This window comes from Symphalangus syndactylus, chromosome 13, assembly GCF_028878055.3.
Source record: "Symphalangus syndactylus isolate Jambi chromosome 13, NHGRI_mSymSyn1-v2.1_pri, whole genome shotgun sequence".
In the NCBI taxonomy this organism is placed as follows: Eukaryota; Metazoa; Chordata; class Mammalia; order Primates; family Hylobatidae; genus Symphalangus; species Symphalangus syndactylus.
The window spans coordinates 102,900,173-102,920,538 of NC_072435.2; the positions used below are offsets into that span (position 1 = coordinate 102,900,173).

Sequence of the window (20,366 nt, forward strand, 5' to 3'; positions counted from 1 at the left end):
CACCCCACCATCAGTGTACAAAGTTTCCCTTTTTTCCACATCCTTGCCAACACTTGTTACCTTTGACTTTTTGATAATAGCCATCCTTACAGGTGTGAAGTGATATCTCATTGTGGTTTTGATTTGCATCTCCCGAATGATTAGTGATGTTGAGCATATTTGCATATACCTGTTGGCCATTGTTGAACATTCAAAGCAACAATTTAAAAGCATATCCTTATGTCCTTCATCCATTTACAACAAATATTTACTGAGCACCTATGCTGTGCCAGGACTATGCATGGGAACCCCTAGCCCAGCGTAGAATCCAGACAAGTAACCAGACTTTTGTAACCTAGTGTTGCAAGGGCCCAGAAATCAGCAACCACAGAAGGGGACGGAGGCAGCGGAAGCACCGAAGCCAGTCTTGAAAGATCCGGGCCAGCTTCCTATAGGAGGGGATTCTAAGCTGAGAGACACAGTGTGCGGAGCTAGGAATCCCCATGTGTGTAAGATATGGTTTCTGCCTGGGTGGATGGGGACAGACAAGTAGACGACACGATGCTATTTGACACAGGAATGCAGCTAAGCCATGCATATATATATTATATCTTTCTTTAGTCAGGAAAGAAGGTTCTCCTTTGAGCAAATTTACTCCTTTTAAAAAGGCCGAGCTATTTGGAAAGATGCCCACCAGGGTGGCAAAGTGTTGCGTGAGCCCTCCCTGCAGCACACGCCCAGAACTTTGAAGCAGGGACAGGGTCCTCCTGACTGCTGAAAGGAATCGAGTTAATGAGCCCTAGTGGCAGGTGGCGAATGGCCAGAGATCCGGCCTCCCAGTGGTGTCCACCGCCCCGGGCCTCCGCTCGGCGGGCTTATTTCCCTCCATGCTGGAGCAAACCCGGGCTGAAAGAGGGCCGCACTAATTGGTTTGCGTACCCGAAGTGGGAATAGAGAGGGAGGAAAACCATGTTTCAGGTGTTACAGGGGGGAAAAAAGTGAAATGCGAAACGCAGGGGAGAGAGCGACCGTCAGGCAGACACCATGTGAACCGCAGTGGAGAGCACACCTAGGTGGGGAGGTCACCGGCCCAACCCACCACCCTCCGGGAGAATGAGGGCAGGGACAGCAGCAGGGGGCAGCATCCACGTCTCTACGCTTGCAAGGGTTCCCCAACTCCCTGGCCACTGCTCCCCACTTCCTGCAGCCTCGGTCTCCGCCGGGGGCGTGTGTGAGGGGCGGGGCTGCATGGGGAGGAGGGATTTAAAAAAAAAGCGAGGTAATTAGCATTCTCCGATTCCACTGGCTCTCCGCCGCCCCTGCTTTGCATACGTCCGTCCCACTGGCTGCCCGGGGTTTGCTGGGGTTCGGCTAGGTTTGCAGCCGCCACGGCCGCTGCTGCGCTCCGGTGCAGGGCAGGCTGGCGCCGAGCGAACCAGGGCCGGGAGCTGGGAGCCGGGAGCCGGGAGCCAGCTGCCCGCGGAGCTGCGGCGACGGCGGCATCTGGGGTGGTCTCAGTCCCACGAACACCGTGGCCGGCGCCCGGTGGCTTCTGCGCCCAGCGGGGCTCAGCGAGGAGCGGTCTAGACACTTTTTATTTTGGAGGAAAGGGTCAAGCCCCGGCGGGAGCTTCCTTCCCGGCCTGGCTCGCTCCCCACTGCGCCCAGCTCCGGCCCGGACTCTGGAAGATGACTCCAGGGTCTCCTCTGTATATTCCAGCGGCGGCGGTTCCGGGAGGCAGCCGAAAGTAGTAACAGTTGGTAGCAGCGGCTGGTGGAAAAGTGAGCCGAGGCGGCGCGGACTCGGCTCTCCCCGCGCCCCGCGGCACTCGCTGCTCCTCGCCTCTCCTTCCCCTTGGCTCCCAGGCGGCTGCAGCATGAAGTGGCGCAGCGATGGCCAGGAGAGGTAAGAAGCCCGTGGTGAGAACGCTGGAGGATCTGACGCTGGACTCGGGTTATGGTGGCGCGGCGGACTCGGTGCGCTCCTCCAACTTGTCTTTGTGCTGTTCCGACTCGCACCCGGCGTCCCCGTATGGCGGGAGCTGCTGGCCGCCTCTAGCTGACTCCATGCACAGCCGGCACAACAGCTTTGACACCGTCAACACTGCCCTGGTGGAAGACTCCGAGGGGCTGGACTGCGCCGGCCAGCACTGCTCGCGGCTGCTGCCGGACCTAGACGAGGTCCCCTGGACTCTCCAGGAGCTGGAGGCGCTGCTACTGCGCTCGCGGGATCCCCGGGCAGGCCCGGCGGTCCCCGGCGGCCTGCCCAAGGACGCGCTGGCCAAGCTGTCGACGCTGGTGAGCCGGGCGCTGGTGCGCATCGCCAAAGAGGCGCAGCGCCTGAGCCTGCGCTTCGCCAAGTGCACCAAGTACGAGATCCAGAGCGCCATGGAGATCGTGCTGTCCTGGGGCCTGGCCGCGCACTGCACGGCGGCTGCGCTGGCCGCACTGTCCCTCTACAACATGAGCAGCGCCGGCGGCGACCGCCTGGGCCGCGGCAAGTCCGCACGCTGCGGCCTCACCTTCTCCGTGGGCCGCGTGTATCGCTGGATGGTGGACAGCCGCGTGGCGCTGCGCATCCACGAGCACGCCGCCATCTACCTGACAGCCTGCATGGAGAGCCTCTTCCGGGACATCTACTCGCGGGTCGTGGCCTCCGGGGTGCCCCGGAGCTGCAGTGGCCCTGTGTCAGGCTCGGGCTCCGGCCCAGGCCCGAGCTCGGGCCCCGGTGCGGCCCCCGGAGCGGATAAAGAGCGGGAGGCGCCCGGGGGAGGAGCGGCGAGCGGCGGCGCCTGCAGCGCAGCCAGCAGCGCCAGCGGGGGCAGCAGCTGTTGCGCTCCGCCGGCCACCGCGGCCGCCGCAGTCCCGCCGGCTGCCGCCGCCGCCAACCACCACCATCACCACCACCATGCGCTCCACGAGGCGCCCAAGTTCACCGTGGAGACCCTGGAGCACACGGTCAACAACGACTCGGAGATCTGGGGTCTCCTGCAGCCCTACCAGCACCTGATCTGCGGGAAGAACGCCAGCGGTAAGTGTCTGCGCGGGTGCCACTCCCTCTCACCCAACCTGGCCAACTGTTGGCGTAAGTTTGCCTCGGGTCCCCCTCCCGCGTCTTCCCAGCCACGCGCTGCTGTCCCAAGCCGCTGAGGAGGCGGCCGGGCTGGAGGTAACCAGAACAAGAGGTTGCCTGTTTCCTCTTGCACTCGGGTGCGCGTATTTTATGCCACTGGTGCTGTCCCAAGTCCGGGAGCGCGAGGTTCCGCCCCCGGTGCGGGGCGGGGCGACAGCTGCCTCCAGCAGGCAGTGAGCAAAACCCAACACCATTTTTTGGAGCAGGGTTGAGATCATTTGCGCTTAGTACATATACTCCACCCCAGCACTGTTTGTTTTGACCTTGAAGATGCCACTTCCCTGGGCGCATGAATTTGGCTCCCTAGGACTTGGGAGGAGGCTCGTTCCGCTCTCCGCAACCCAGTGCTCCCACTTCCCCCACGCCCTCGGGGGGCACTCAGTGCACGGGGGAAGGAGGGGCTTGGCGGCCGTACCGGCTGAATGGTTGAGAGCTTGCTCGGCCTAGACAGTCGTAGAGGTGTGTATGGTGAGACTGGGGTGCGGGAAGACTTGTCGGTGCCAAGTTTTTCCAGAGCAGTTTTTGAGGGCTAGAGCACACAGCTGGTGGGGGCTGCGGGATGGACAAAGCCCCCACTTCCAGCCTCCCAGCTCTTGGCCTCTCCATTCCCTCTGGCAGGGAGCTGCAGCTCTCACCACTTGGCTGAAGGAGCGCCTCTGGGGATCTGGGCAGGATGGAGCTGGCGGGGGGCAGTTCTGGAGGGGGTTGTCAGTTTAGGGCGTCGTTTCCAGCAGGTTCTATCATCGTCTCTTCACGCCCCACTGTTTTGAAGGCCTGACCTGGGTAGGTTTGAACCCGCAGTTCTGTCCTTGAAGGGGGTGGGGCCGGGGCGCTTGTTTTCGAGAGCTCTCGCTGGCGGTGCTGCACGTCTGCGAAAGCCGGAGCTAGACACTTCAAAGCTTCAATTTTCCACAGGAAATGGTAGAAGCGTAACTGGAGACTCTAAAGGCGAAATAAAACTTTGTTACATATTCGGCGGTTGGGCCAGAGGTTGCGTGGTTGGAGCTGAAATGCAGTCTTTCTGGGCAGATTTCATTCATGTTGCTGCCTGCCTGTTTCCCGGGGGCTGGAGGAGCACTGCGGTGGGCGGTGCCAAGGGTGTGCATGTGCGTGTGAGAGTCTGTGTGCGCGCGCGTCTGTGCGTGTGTAAGTGTGCTTGTGAGTGTGCGCAGGAACGAGCGGGCGCGCGAGGCGCCCGGCTCCAGCGGAAGCCTTTGGAAACCGACCCTGCAGCCCTCGGTCCCTTCACCTGGATTTGATCATCAGTGGGGGAGGGGGAGGAAGGAGCAAAGCGGGTGTGTGTTTGTGTGTGTTGGGGAGGGGAATCCGCGCTGATCACGGAGACTCTTCGGGATCTCTTTGCCAGAGCCCTTCCCCGTCTGCTGCCAGCCAGGGCACAACCCTCAAAGAGAGGATATCTTCGAGGCCACACACACACACACACTCACACACACACCCTGAAATCTCGACTAGGATGGAAACATCTGGGGAGAAGGCATTGGGCTTTGTATGTGCTTCTTCAGAATGACGGGATTCACCTGCAAAACCTGGGAGCTTTGGACTGGATTGCTCTTTGAAACCTTACCTCCACCAAAAAGCACAGAGGGGCTTAATTTCCTTCCTGGTGGCTCCCATGACAATCATCTTTTACTCTTTGCTGCCCCTGACTCCCAACTCCTTACCCACCTTCTGGGCCTGGAACCTCTTCTTTTTTCTTCCTCAGTATTTCTTTGGAAGGCTCTAGTGTGGAAATCTGGGCACCCTGCCCTACTTCTGTCTTTGCCATTATCCTGAAGTTGTGAGTTTGGGCAAGTCACTTTACATCTTTGGGCCTCGGTTGCCTCATCTGTAAAATAGGGGGCTAGATATGTAATACACCCCCAGGTCCTCTTGTAGCTCTGTGTTAGTTGCTTCTATGTTTTTTCAAATCGGTTTTACTTTTATGAACCTTAACAACTTTTAAAAACAGTTTTTGTGTTTACCCTTTTTGGAGGAAGTATAATTTAAGGAAGAAGAAGACCACAGAGTTGGTTTTGGGCAGGGTGAGTGTGTGACGGTTGGGGTTTGCTGCCATCACAACCTCTCCCACACCACAGCGCTTAACTCTTGGGTTTCGGGGCCCCTTCAGCCTCCTCTGGGTATGAGATATACTATAATTTCATTGTGATCTCTTCATGCCTTTTCTTTGGGCTTGTTTAAAATGGCAGGTCATTTATGCAGAAGAGTTAAAGAATGAGTGATTAATTCCTTAGGTATCGGAATTAAACATTAAACATCAAGCCTATTTCTTAAACTATTTTGTACGGAGTCTTTCTGATCTGCAAGCCTTATTAAGGACAACATACCTTACATAATAGATTTTCCCTCCTTTAACTTGGTAGCATCATTTATTTATTCATTTGTGAATTCATTTGTTCATCAGCACTTATTACAGTTGCTGAATGCTAGGGTCTGAGCAAGTGCTGGGTAAGAGGTAATAACAGCTAACATGTATCCAGCAGGGCTCTGTATATTGACCCATTTGATCCCCAGTACCTCTTGAAAAGGTACTACACTATTATCCCCATTGTATACAGGAAGAAACTGAGGCATAGGGAACTTAAGTGTCTTGCTTATTTAAATGCAGATAGCCTGGCTCCAGAGTCCATACTCTTAACTCCTGTCTGTATGACTGTTTAGTGACAGATGAGTTCCCTGCCTTCAGGCATCCCACCTGCCCTTTATTACCCACACAGGTGAACAGAGACGCTTCCTGTCATATAATTCCTGAATTATATACTTTTTGTTCCTCTCAAATGGAACTGGGCAGAACTGGATTTTACATGTTTTTCTATCCCCTGCTAAGCCTAAGAGAGGCCCTAGTACAGAGTTGGAGCTTATTAGATGCTTGTTTGAGTTGAGCAAGCTATTGTACTGTACTATACAATGATGTCCTGAAAGAAGCTATTGCTTTTTGAGTTTCTTGAATCATCTTTGCAAGTTTTTCTACTTCGTTGTTATTGTTGTTCTAAAGAAGGGGTCTCGCTATGTTGCCCAGGCTGGCCTTAAACTCCTGAGCTCAAGCAATCCTCCCACCTCAGCCGAGTAGCCGGGACTATAGGCAGGCACTGGCTCCAAGTTCTTCTTCCTTGGTTGCCCCTTCTTACTGCCATTTCTGTACCTGTCCACCTTTCTAATTTGCTGCTGCTCAACTGCTCAGGCTAAGGAATTGTGAAACTAGTCACATGGGACTGGATTCAGAAAAAAAAGATAATTGGCTCTAAAGCGAAAGAAGGCTTAGGGGCTCTCAAAAATCACATCCATGGGCTTGCTGTGGGCATGAACTTTGTGGTTACGTAAAACCTTTTCAGAACCGGAGTTTTGTGTTGATTTTCAGCTGTTTTGAAGAGCCGGGGAAAGAGCTAAGGGACCCTATTGATGTTTCTGTGGAGTTTTAAAAATTTGACTTGATTGAGCTAAATAAGGAGTGGGCAGAAGTACTTCACTGTGCCTTTGTATGTGCTAGTCATTGTACCTTAAACTCCTTTAGAGCTGGCCAGTTCCTACTCATTCTTGAAGACTTGGCTTCAAGAATGAGTTGGTCTTCCTGGCTTCCTTGTGAGGGCTTCCTTGATGCAACCCCATCTCCGTTCTTATTCATCTCTGTGTCTCCTTCCATATCACTCAGCACAGTGCCTGGCACTTTGTATAATAGATACTCTCTACTGCTTGTTAAACGAATATAATCAGCTCATTCAATTTTAGGCATTTAAAATTTGCCTATCACCTGTAAAGGCAGTTGTTAAGAGAATGGCCTCTGGTGTTGGACCTCTAGGATTTGAATTTCAGGGCTGCCATTTTCTAGCTGTGTGTTCTTAGGTATGCGACCCAACCTCTCTGTCCTCCAGTTTCCTCAGCTGTAAAACAGAGGTAATAATTACAAGGATTAAATGAGATTATGTGTCTAAGGCTATTATAATCTGGCGCTGACACATGGTAGGTGCTAAAATGATGATGATAGTTGTGATAATCCAGGCATAATGGTATGTCATCTCTGTTACATCCAGTTTAATTCATTCCCACATGCTTAGGGTGGATGGAGCCAACAAGGCAGAGAATTTTAACTGGATCCTCCTTTTTAATATAGCACCAAGTAACTCAGTACACCCACCTCAAGGATTGATGCCATGGGCACAGCCTTGTGGCCAGGGTCACAAAAAGATTGTTTTCGTCAAACGAAAATAGCTTATTCTGGGGAGGCTGAGGCAGGAAGATTGCTTGAGGCCAGGAGTTTGAGACCAGCTGAAGCAACATAGTGAGATCTCATCTCTACAATAAATCAATAAATATAAATAAAATAAAATTAAGTTAGCTTATTTTATTTGCTGTATTTTAAACTTAAATGATATCTATCTTTAGTGAAGGGGTACCAGGAAACTTTCTGGAAGTAGTCCCTTATGTTAGTTGGGATGTGGGTTCAGAGGTATATGCATTTGTCAAATGGGGTTTCACCACGCTGGCCAGGCTGGTATCTAACGGTAAACCTAGTATTTGTGCATTTTGCTGTATTGCGAAATATGCTTCAGTTAAAAAAAAGACACACGAAAAAAAGCCATAGGCATTCTTGAATTAAATTTTGTTTTAAATGTACAATTTGAAGGGCAGACTGGAAGAGGCAGTATGGATGATGAAAAGGAAAGGGAGAAAGACCTTACACTTAGATCTAACCCCAAATTTTCACTCTACCATTCTCTAGCAAGTGACTTAATTTTGCTGAACTTAGTTTTCTCATCTGTACAGTGAGGATTACAAAACAAAAGAAGATGTATTTTAAAAAGGAAGAAAACTCAAACCGATCACAAAGGGCGATTACAAAGATTAAATCAGATACAGTTTATAAAAGCACCTGCCACATAGTAGGCACTCGATAATAATGGCTTCCTCAAAAAACAGATTATTCAGGCTGGAGATAATAATAATACTTGGGGGATTTTGAATAGTCTCTTTCATTTCAGGGATCCCCAATCACTTGATAAACATTAATTAACACAAGCCCTCACCTGTCAGCACGGGCTTGGAGGGTAGGTTGCTTTTCAGGTCTCTTGCTTTTCTATTGTCTCTGCACAAAATGCTTGCTCAGCTGTTCTCCTGTCCCTAAACTGGTCATGCTGTTCTGTGGAGCAATGTTGCTGTGTTGGACCAAAAATGTCACAGAAGGAACCCACCTTCTTAAGAGGAACAGCAAACGCTATCTCAAGAGCCAGCTGTAGCAGTGTCTGTGCTCACAGAGCACCTTTTTAATTAACTGGCTTGATGTAAATTAAAACTTGGAATTTGGGTCAGTAGAGGGTGATCTGGTTTTCTGTGCAGACCTGTTAGTTCAGTGCTGGGGCGTTTGCAAGTTGGGTGTTTCCTGAAACATAAAATAAAAATAACAAAATAAAACAATGAAGGACTAACCTGAAGACCTGGTGTCAAGGGCGGAGTTGATGAACTTTGAATAGAAGGAAGGCCTCTAATTCTGAGTCTGTTAGTATTTGTGACCTTGAGCCAGGCACCAAACTCATTATTACCAAACTTATTATCTACTGAGAGGTAAATACAAAATAGTAATTGACTCTGGAGTCAGGCACACCTGTAAGCTGCAGTTTCCCTATCTGTAAAATGGGTATTATAATAAACAGCTCTACTCGTATAGCTTATTATATGCCAGGCACTATTTTAAAAGCTTTATGTATTATAGTCATTATAGTTACATCAGCTATTATTATTATTATTATTATTATTATCATTGAGATGGAGTTTTGCTCTTGTTGCCCACGCTGGAATGCAATGGCGCAATCTTAGCTCACTGCAACCTCCGCCTTCCAGGTTCAAGAGATTCTCCTGCCTCAGCCTCCTGAGTAACTGGGATTACAGGCATGTGCCATCACGCCCAGCTAATTTTGTATTTTTAGTAGAGACAGGGTTTCACCATGCTGGCCAGGCTGGTTTCGAACTTCTGACCTCAGGCGACCCACCCATCTCCGCCTCCCAAAGTGCTGGGATTACAGGCATGAGCCACCGTGCCTAGCCTCATCAGCTATTATTAAAGACAGTTCAGAAATCTCAGTAGCTTAACACAATAGAAATTCATTTCTTATACACTTAAACTCTGATTGGGAGAGGAGTGGGGTTGGAGGAGGCAGGAGGGTCATTTAGGTACCAAGCTTGATTAATGGAGAGTTTGCCTTTTTTATCTTCTACGTGTGGTCTTCAGTGCCTTCCTTGGGCATTCATCCAGCCAGTAGGTAGAGGGAGATAGTGAGTGTGGAGGAGCTTAAGAAAGGTGATATAGGCTAAGCCTGGAGGGACTTACATTGCTTGTGTTCACATATCATTGACCAGATGTATCATTGACTCTCTGACCACCAATTCGTGTGTGCCTGCTTCTTCCTATGCACAAAATACATCCTCTTTTCCCTAAGGGAGGAACCCACATTTTTTCTGACCCCTGCTTCCAACTTCAAGTTCAGAGTCATGGATAGTCCTATCCATGAAGCTGAGTGTGGCACCTCACCATGGTCCAGGGACCCATGAGGCAAAACAAACATATTATCTGCCACTCTGCATTCATATCCCACATCTGAGCAGGGTGGGATAACCATCATGAAACTCCCATTTGGAAAAGATAATCATGGAAGGTACGTACACATCTGTCACTGGTCCTCAGTAGTGATGAAATCTTGACAAGCAAGCACTGTGGGGTAGTATCCTAGCAGTGGGTGAAGTTCCTGGATTAGGTCCTGATTCTTCTCCTGATGGGAATTTACTGGTTCATTGTTCTCCACACTCTCAGCTGTGCTGGTGGGAGGATTTTCTTTGTTATTTTTCATAGCCACACCTGAAGCTGGTCGTGGGCAGTATGGCCTTCTTGGGGGCTCTAAATCTTTTGTGACCTAGTTCTTTCCCTTGAACCTCTGGGGGTCCAAGGATTGTTTTAATGCTGTAACAGTAAAAGACTATTAAAATCAAGGTTTATAGACTTTGCAATGCAATTCCCCCAACAACTTAGTAAGACTTTCATCTATGATGTCTAATATGCCAGTAGCCACACCCAAAGTTATTTCCTAGACTTAATTCTGAAGCCCGGATTATTACTTCCTTTTCCCCATACCTCTCTTTCTCTCTAAATTTAATGGCAGCTACCTTGAGGCCATCAGACTTAGGTGGGACGCTTATATTCTTAATATGATACTTCTTTCACTTAAATGTCTTCTCACTCTTTTGTCTTATTGTTTGGGGTTTAGACATAGTTGTCTGTTTTTACCTCTCCATTATTCCTTTCTAAAATTACTTTCAAACTGGTTAATTTATGCCTGAGTTCTTCTCTTTCCCTAGTACCTTACTTAACTCAGCCAGGAACAGTTAGCAAACTCTATTACCATTATTTTTTCCAGTCTCTTTCTATAGAGCATACAGGCTTAGTAGGCATGAGCTCTGACTGCCAAGTTATCATAGATGACAGTTTAATGAGACATTTTACTTCTGTATCACATGGGTCTCCAGTTTTCCAAGCTCTCCTATAACCTGCTACATGACTTCTAAGCCAATGTCACATGTTTTAAGCAGCCCACTTCTGGAACTAAGTTCTATATTAGTTAGGGTAATGCTAGCTGATGCGTCAGATAAATCCTAACATCTTAGTGGCTGAACATAATAAAAGCTGCTTTCTCATTCATGTAGAGTCCACCTGATGGCAGGGGAGAGAGGTGCTCTGTCTGTGGAAGTTGATGGAAGCTCTGCCATGTTGGACACATAACTCCTGGAGACGTCTCTGATTGAGGATGATAGAGAATGTGGAGGATTATAATACAGTCCTGGGTGTGGGTGTGTCAATTCCTTCCACATTCCAGTGACCAGCACTCAGTCACATGGCCTCTACTAGATGTAAGGGGGCTGAAAATTATGGTCTCTGGCAGGGCAGCCACCCACAGCCCCAAGTCTACACTATCAGAGGGGCATAAGTATTTAATAGAGAGCTAGCCATCTCAACAACCTTACGAAGCAGGCACTATTATTATCCCCATTTTACAGATTAAGAAGTTGGGGAACAGAAGGTTTAATGAGTTTGCTTAAGGTGACATGGCTTGCAAGTGGCCGGCCAGATTTGAATTAGGCATTTGGCAGACTGCCATATAGAATGCTTGTGAGGATTAAAATGACATAATGAATGTGAAATGTTGATCCTAGCATCTCATATGCACTTAATAACTGTTATCTTTATTATTATCGATAGTTTCATTCTATACTGAAAGTGGAGTGGATTAACAGTGAATGGATGTGAAGGTAAAATGTCAATCTGAACGAGTGGGTGCTCCAGGAAAATTGTATTACGTGTATGTCTTTTCTTCTTTGCCTTCTCCTGCATTTTATCCACAGGGGGATCTACCAGTTGCTGAACCAGGGACTATTCCAGGATTTCCACACACATGACTTCATTTAATCTCCACACTTTTCCGTGAAATGACCGTTTCTTATCCCCATTGTGTTGAGGAAGAAACTGAGGCTCAGGAAAGTTTAGCAACTAGTTCAGGATGCCATGGCTACAAAGTGGTTGAGTTGGGACTTGGGCTCAAGAGCCTGTGCTCTGACCTGCCACAGCCCAGTGGTGAAATCTGGATCGTAGGGGCCTCCAGGAGGATCCCAGCAGGACTCCAGTGCAGCCTGAGGGGCGTGTGGGATAGAGGGCGGGGCTTGCCTCCGTGGTGGTGGTTATGGTTGACGATTGTCCTTACGCATGATATGTGGTCGCAGGTCTTTTTTTAGTCCCCGCCGGCTTCCCCTCTCCCTGGCTGCCCCATGAGTCACTTCCCAGCTGTCCATCAGATCACAGCGTAGCCTCCTCAGCTGAGGCCCTGGGGAAATAGCTGGCTTTATCGTCTCCAGGGACAGCTCCCTCCATACCCTGCCTAGCTGGGTGGGCTCAGTGCCATAAGAAGCACAGGCCCTCTCACAAGTAGAACTGAATTCAGAAAACTGTGGCGTAGGGGAGAATTGATTCTATTTCTACTGCAGAGGAGACTGAGCCTGGTCCTCCCTGAGAATCACAGAGCTGGGTTTTTCCCAGACTCTGGAGTTAGGTGCACCAGGGTTCAAATGGAGTTAGGTGGACCAGGGTTCAAATGGAGTTAGGTGGACCAGGGTTCAAATGGAGTTAGGTGGGCCAGGGTTCAAATGGAGTTAGGTGGGCCAGGGTTCAAATGGAGTTAGGTGGGCCAGGGTTCAAATGGAGTTAGGTGGACCAGGGTTCAAATGGAGTTAGGTGGGCCAGGGTTCAAATGGAGTTAGGTGGACCAGGGTTCAAATGGAGTTAGGTGGGCCAGGGTTCAAATGGAGTTAGGTGGGCCAGGGTTCAAATGGAGTTAGGTGGGCCAGGGTTCAAATGGAGTTAGGTGGGCCAGGGTTCAAATGGAGTTAGGTGGGCCAGGGTTCAAATGGAGTTAGGTGGACCAGGGTTCAAATGGAGTTAGGTGGGCCAGGGTTCAAATGGAGTTAGGTGGGCCAGGGTTCAAATGGAGTTAGTTGGGCCAGGGTTCAAATTCTGGCTCTATTGCCTACAAGCCAGGTGATCTTGGGCAAGCCAGTTCGTCCTTCCCAGCCTCAATTTTCTCCTCTGCTTAATAAGGATAATGGTAGCACTTCCTCATAAAGAAAATGCCGTTGAGAGAATAAAATGAGTTAATTCATATAAAAGTCTTTAGAATAATATTGGACACATCATAAGTACTCAATATCTGTTAATAATCATCATCATTATTATTAAGAGCTTAAGCAGTGCCAGCCTCCTTGCTTAAAGAACTGCTCCCTGGATGCTGCCTCATTTACTGAGTGACTGAAAAGCTTTCTGTAGCTTGTCAGTAAACAGACTTCCGGACTTTGACCACTTATTAGCTGTGTGATGTCCGGCAAGTTACCTAACCTCTCTGTGACTCAGTCTTTCCCTTTGTTACATGAGAGTAATAGTGAAAACTAATTCTGAAGGCTGTTGGGAAGTGCCTGACATGTAGAAATTGCTTCATACATGTTGGCTATTGTGGGGTTTTATTATATTCATTATCACTGTTTCTATAGGCACTGTGTTAAGTGTTGAGCAAGCTCCTGTGCTCATGGAGCTTGCAGGCCTGTGCTGGGTTTAATTTATTCATCAAAGAATTATGCAGATGTAAATTTACAACTGGTGACATGTGCAACAAAGGAGAGACATACAGGCTATTAGAGTCTTTACCACGGCTTTTTTTTTTTTTTTTTTTATTATACTTTAGGGTTTTAGGGTACATGTGCACAATGTGCAGGTTTGTTACATATGTATCCATGTGCCATGTTGATTTCCTGCACCCATTAACTCGTCATTTAGCATTAGGTGTATCTCCTAATGCTGTCCCTCCCCCCTCCCCCCACCCCACAACAGTCCCGGAGCGTGATGTTCCCCTTCCTGTGTCCATGAGTTCTCATTGTTCAATTCCCACCTATGAGTGAGAACATGCAGTGTTTGGTTTTTTGTCCTTGCGATAGTTTACTGAGAATGATGTTTTCCAGTTTCATCCATGTCCCTACAAAGGACACGAACTCATCATTTTTTATGGCTGCATAGTATTCCATGGTGTATATGTGCCACATTTTCTTAATCCAGTCTATCGTTGTTGGACATTTGGGTTGGTTCCAAGTCTTTGCTATTGTGAATAGTGCCGCAATAAACATACGTGTGCATGTGTCTTTATAGCAGCATGATTTATACCCAGTATAAATATATACTTTGGGTATATACCCAGTAATGGGATGGCTGGGTCAAATGGTATTTCTAGTTCTAGATCCCTGAGGAATCGCCACACTGACTTCCACAATGGTTGAACTAGTTTACAGTCCCACCAACAGTGTAAAAGTGTTCCTATTTCTCCACATCCTCTCCAGCACTTGTTGTTTCCCGATTTTTTAATGATGGCCATTCTAACTGGTGTGAGATGGTATCTCACTGTGGTTTTGATTTGCATTTCTCTGATGGCCAGTGATGATGAGCATTTCTTCATGTATTTTTTGGCTGCATAAATGTCTTCTTTTGAGAAGTGTCTGTTCATGTCCTCTGCCCACTTTTTGATGGGGTTGTTTGTTTTTTTCTTGTAAATTTGTTTGAGTTCATTGTAGATTCTGGATATTAGCCCTTTGTCAGATGAGTAGGTTGCAAAAATTTTCTCCCATTGTGTAGGTTGCCTGTTCACTCTGATGATAGTTTCTTTTGCTGTGCAGAAGCTCTTTAGTTTAATGAGATCCCATTTGTCGATTTTGGCTTTTGTTGCCATTGCTTTTGGTGTTTTAGACATGAAGTCCTTGCCCACGCCTATGTCCTGAATGGTATTGCCTAGGTTTTCTTGTAGGATTTTAATGGTTTTAGGTCTAACATATAAGTCTTTAATCCATCTTGAATTAATTTTTGTATAAGGTGTAAGGAAGGGATCCAGCTGCAGCTTTCTACATATGGCTAGCCAGTTTTCCCAGCACCATTTATTAAATAGGGAATCCTTTCCCCATTTCTTGTTTTTGTCAGGTTTGTCAAAGAGCAGATAGTTGTAGCTATGCGGCATCATTTCTGAGGGCTCTGTTCTGTTCCATTGATCTATGTCTCTGTTGTGGTACCAGTACCATGCTGTTTTGGTTACTGTAGCCTTGTAGTATAGTTTAAAGTCAGGTAGCGTGATGCCTCCAGCTTTGTTCTTTTGGCTTAGGATTGACTTGGCGATGCGGGCTCTTTTTTGGTTCCATATGAACTTTAAAGTAGTTTTTTCCAATTCTGTGAAGAAAGTCATTGGTAGCTTGATGGGGATGGCATTGAATCTATAAATTACCTTGGGCAGTATGGCCATTTTCACGATATTGATTCTTCCAACCCATGAGCGTGGAATGTTCTTCCATTTGTTTGTATCCTCTTTTATTTCATTGAGCAGTGGTTTGTAGTTCTCCTTGAAGAGGTCCTTCACATCCCTTGTAAGTTGGATTCCTAGGTATTTTATTCTCTTTGAAGCAATTGTGAATGGGAGTTCACTCATGATTTGGCTCTCTGTTTGTCTGTTATTGGTGTACAAGAATGCTTGTGATTTTTGTACATTAATTTTGTATCCTGAGACTTTGCTGAAGTTGCTAATCAGCTTAAGGAGATTTTGGGCTGAGACAATGGGGTTTTCTAGATATACAATCATGTCATCTGCAAACAGGGACAATTTGACTTCCTCTTTTCCTAATTGAATACCCTTTATTTCCTTCTCCTGCCTGATTGCTCTGGCCAGAACTTCCAGCACTATGTTGAATAGTAGCGGTGAGAGAGGGCATCCCTGTCTTGTGCCAGTTTTCAGAGGGAATGCTTCCAGTTTTTGCCCATTCAGTATGATATTGGCTGTGGGTTTGTTGTAGACAGCTCTTATTATTTTGAGATACGTCCCATCAATACCTAATTTATTGAGAGTTTTTAGCATGAAGGGTTGTTGAATTTTGTCAAAGGCCTTTTCTGCATCTATTGAGATAATCATGTGGTTTTTGTCTTTGGTTCTGTTTATATGCTGGATTACATTTATTGATTTGCGTATGTTGAACCAGCCTTGCATCCCAGGGATGAAGCCCACTTGATCATGGTGGATAAGCTTTTTGATGTGCTGCTGGATTCGGTTTGCCAGTATTTTATTGAGGATTTTTGCATCAATGTTCATCAAGGATATTGGTCTGAAATTCTCTTTTTTGGTTATGTCTTTGCCAGGTTTTGGTATCAGGACGATGCTGGCTTCGTAAAATGTGTTAGGGAGGATTCTCTCTTTTTCTATCGATTGGAATAGTTTCAGAAGGAATGGTACCAGTTCCTCCTTGTACCTCTGGTAGAATTCAGCTGTGAATCCATCAGGTCCTGGACTCTTTTTGGTTGGTAAGCTATTGATTATTGCCACAATTTCAGAACCTGTTATTGGTCTATTCAGAGATTCAACTTCTTCCTGGTTTAGTCTTGGGAGGGTGTATTTGTCGAGGAATTTATCCATTTCTTCTAGATTTTCTAGTTTATTTGCATAGAGGTGTTTGTAGTATTCTCTGATGGTAGATTGTATTTCTGTGGGATCGGTGGTGATATCCCCTTTTTCGTTTTTTATTGCATCTATTTGATTCTTCTCTCTTTTCTTCTTTATTAGTCTTGCTAGCGGTCCATCAATTTTGTTGATCTTTTCAAAAAACCAGCTCCTGGATTCATTAATTTTTTGAAGGGTTTTTTGTGTCTCTATTTCCTTCAGTTCTGCTCTGATTTTAGTTATTTCTAGCCTTCTGCTAGCTTTTGAATGTGTTTGCTCTTGCTTTTCTAGTTCTTTTAATTGTACCACGGCTCTTGATGTGGTTGGGAGTAAGGCTTCACTAAGGAAATGGGGAAGTGAGGCTTGAGTGAGGCTTGAATGAGGCTGAAGCATGGCCAAGTTGGTGGAAAAGGTAGGAAGAATACTTGGTGAATACAAACTGCATGTGCAAAGGGCCTATGGCAGAGGAGAGCATGGGGGGAAGGTAGAATGGCCAGTGCAGCTGGAATGGGAGAGGGTAGGGAGGGAGCCTGGTAGAGGTTAGACTAAGCATCTGCCAGATGAAGCAGGCTTTTACAGAGGGCACTGGAGAGCCCTTGAAAGCTTTTAAGGAGGGAGATGCAGTGATCAGATTTGTGTTCTAAAAAGATTATGTTGGCAGTAGTTCAGAGAGCAGACTAGAAGGGTGAACGTGGGAAGGCTGGTTAGGTATTGTCATCATCCCCATCTTACCCAGGAAGAATCTGAGGCTGTGACACATTAAGTCAGTTGCCCAAAGTTGCTAAGACAATAAGTAGAGAACTCAATTTAAAAACATAGAATTTAAATCTGAGGGACTTCAAATTTGACCTTCCTCTCACCATACCATGCCTCATTCCAAGGGAGCATCTGGTTTAACTCTCACATTTTACAAATGTAGAAACTGAGGCCCAGATTGGGATACTGTCTTGTCCAAGATCACACAGCAGAGCTGGAACCCGTATCCCAGGTTTCTGGATTTTTAGAGCCCATCTCCCATCTGCAGTGATGTATTGTCTCCTCTAAACCAGATCACTTGTGGGAAGCATAGTGGGATGAGAGCCTGCATTGTCGACAGCAGTTTGGAGATTAATTTACGATCCAGCTGTAATATCTCCAGTTTTACTATACATCTCACAGTAAAATAAATGCTAGTCTGGAACGTGTGGAGGTCCCCATTAGATCGTGGCTGAACCAATGAAAGCAATTACTGTGAAGATCAGGTGTGCTAAATGCAGAATCAAATTAACAGTTCCCCTGTGCATTCATATCTAAAAGCAAATCAGAGAGGATGCTTTGAGGAGAGGTAAGTGAAATCTTAAAGTACAGTGCCTGCCTCCGAGGTTGAGGCTGCATGGATTAACTGATTTTCTTTGGGTGGTATGTGTCATTGTTCCTTCTTAATCCCAGCTCAGCGTACCACCCAGGGAGTCATGATGTGCCCAAGAAGCAAGCCAGACTTAAATTACCTTTCTTTCTCTGGATGCTTCTGAGCATTTCAAGTACTGGGGACGTGGCACAGCCTTTTTCTCTCTCTGCCTCCTTCCTCAGCCGCTTTCAGCCTTCCCTATACTGACTTTGAGGTTTAGGGGCTGGGCTCAGTCTCGTGAGCAAAGCCACAGGTGCTTCCTGCCCTCATGGAGCTTGCAGGCTTGAGGCGGGTTTAGTTTATTCACAGATAGTCACACAGATGTCAAACTGCACCCATGACAGTTGCTCCGGGGGAGAGGTTCACGGGGCCAGGAGTGTTTGATGGGGACAAAGCCTCCTTAGACTGCGGGGTGAGGTCCAGGGCGGTGCCTGCAAGGAGGGGAGCTGCCCCTGTCTTGTGCTTCCGGGGGGACCGGGGACACCAGGCATTCAGAGGTAGAAGGCTCCTTGTCAGCCTCCTCCACCTGGTGCTGGTGGTGACACAGGCGGTGGGGAAGCCTGCAGGGATGGGGTGGGTAAGGATGTGATCTGTGCACAGGTGATTGGAGCTCCTCCTTCCCACCCGGAAGTCTGCACCACCAGGGCAGGCAGAGAGCGGAGAGCAGGAAATCTCATCCCCATGTCAGCGCCTCTGATTCTGCTCAATCTCCTTCCCTTTGGAAGCCCTCCCCACCCTCCTCCTGCTCCTGCCATTCTGCAGCTGCCATTGTTGGGGCCAGATGGTAGGCCTCTGGTTCAGCTTGCTGCGGCAGCCATGGTGGATGGAGGGCAGGGGCCTCCCCTCCCCCCGCCCCACCTCTCCCCACCTGGGTCCGCTGGCTGCTCTTGCTGATTTGGCTGCTGCTCTAAGTTTTCTCTCTCCCAGCATGAGAGCTATGGATTAAGGAAACAGACCAAGAGTGAGCTGGCACCTTCACAGCCTCTGATGGCCCCATGATGTGGAGCCTCGAGGGGCAGCTGGGAGCCTGTGCTGGGGTAGGAATTTGCTTGAGCCCCGCAGTGCATGGGAAGCCGTCGCTTGGCTCAGGCCCAGGAGGGTGGGCTCCTGCTGTGTGACCTCACGCTCCTGACCTCTCTGAGCCTCATTGCCCTCACATGGGAGTTGGAAATAATGATCACACCAGGTTCTGGTGTTGATAGAGTTGGACGTGTCTAATGAGGCGATGCTTTGGAAAACCAAGAAGCCCAGCACATCATCATGGTAAAAGCTGACACGTTCTGACCATTTGCCTCACTCCTGGCACCATTTTAGGTAATGGAGAGCATTAGCTGCTCTATGAGACAGGTATGGTTATCATCTCTGTTTTACAGATGAGGACACCCGGGAGAGATGGATAGACTTGCTCAAAGTCCTACAGTTAGTAAGTTGCAGAGTGGGGACTCCGTCCCTGGTTCTCAGCGCCTGTTCCTAACCACCATGCCTTGACAAGGGAATATGGGATGTGAGAGAGATCTGACTCAGAAATCATGGAAGATGACTGAGGAATACTTACCCAGGCACCTGGGGTGAGTAACATCACCCCTGTCAGGGGCAGAGAAGTGAGGCAGCTGGCCCGAGACTGTGTGGCTAGTAGCAGCAGATGCCGGGGTTGAACCCAGGCCATCCTGCCTCAAGGCCTGAGCACACATGAGGGGAGGAGGGGAAAAGATGTGAGTCTCCCCAGGCCACGCCATGTGATGTTGTGACCTGTGGCAAGGCCCTGTTCTCCTACTGGCCCTGCTAGGGTTGGGCTACAGATTTGCCACTGCTGAGCTTCCCAGAAGCCTGTGCAAAAGGAGCAATTATGAGCCGACTCACAATTCTTTGTGTGGTGGATGAGACAGCAATAAACTAGCTGCTATAGCTGTGCCTGTTGCTTAGGCCAGAAAGAAATTTCTCAGTAGGAGACTAGAAGCCATTATTAAGTTGCATTTAGAGACCTCACATTTCAGCCCATGGTTGTTAAGGAAGAACAATGGTAGCTGCTTCTTGATCTGCAAAGGGTCTCTCCCACCCATCCCTGCTGCCTTCACCCCCTCCCTCATTCCTTATGGAATGTCCAATTGTTGTCCTTTGTGTATAAACAGAAGGCAGGGGTTGGGGCAGCATATGACTCTTCCTCCTATGTTCTGGAGGAGGGTCTTAGGGTCAGAAGGTGGCCTGAAAGTTTATATCTAAGTCAGATGGTCTGTAGAGAAGCAGAGTGAGTTCATATGCTCCTCTGGGACAAAATAAGCAGACCACACATTGCACCTGCAAATATAGTCATCAGCAAGCTGGGGTGCAAGTTTAGGGGGGCAGGAGAGAGCAGGGTGAGACCTGGGCTTTGGAGAGATTTCATCGATGTGGTCAGATGGGACAGCACTTGAGGGTTTAGTGCCAGAAGGGGACATGAGGCCCGCTCTAGAACAAGCTGTGTTGATTTCACGCAAGTGACTTAACCTCTTTGGACTTGTTTCCTCATCAGAAAAATGGAGATAAGAAATATACCAGGTTCCCAGAATTGTTTTGAGGCTCAAAGGAGTCCTCAGATGTAAAAGTGCTCTGTAAACTGTAAAATAACCATTCATTCAATCATTTATTCAATAGATATTTATCGAGAGCCTACTATATACCAGGTATGGTTTTAGATACTTAGCATCCATCAGTCCATAGAAAAAAATCATGGCCTTTGCAGAACTTACATTCTAGTGGGAGAGACCCTACATAATAAACACACTGAATAAGTAAAAGTGTTAGAAGGTGACACCTGCCGTGGAAAAAATAAA

At 47.9% G+C, this 20,366-nt stretch overlaps 1 protein-coding gene across 2 annotated transcripts in view; it reads left to right on the top strand.

Annotated features, from left to right (window-relative positions):
* The first annotated feature begins 631 nt into the window (after positions 1-631).
* ABTB3 (ankyrin repeat and BTB domain containing 3) overlaps positions 632-20,366 on the top strand; it is a 356,047-nt gene continuing 336,312 nt past the window's right edge. For both annotated transcript variants that reach the window (XM_055240104.2, XM_055240106.2), the window contains exon 1: positions 632-3,009. In XM_055240104.2, coding sequence (XP_055096079.1) covers positions 1,872-3,009 — 1,138 coding nt within the window. In that variant the 5' untranslated portion in view covers positions 632-1,871. The remainder of the gene's footprint in view (positions 3,010-20,366) is intronic.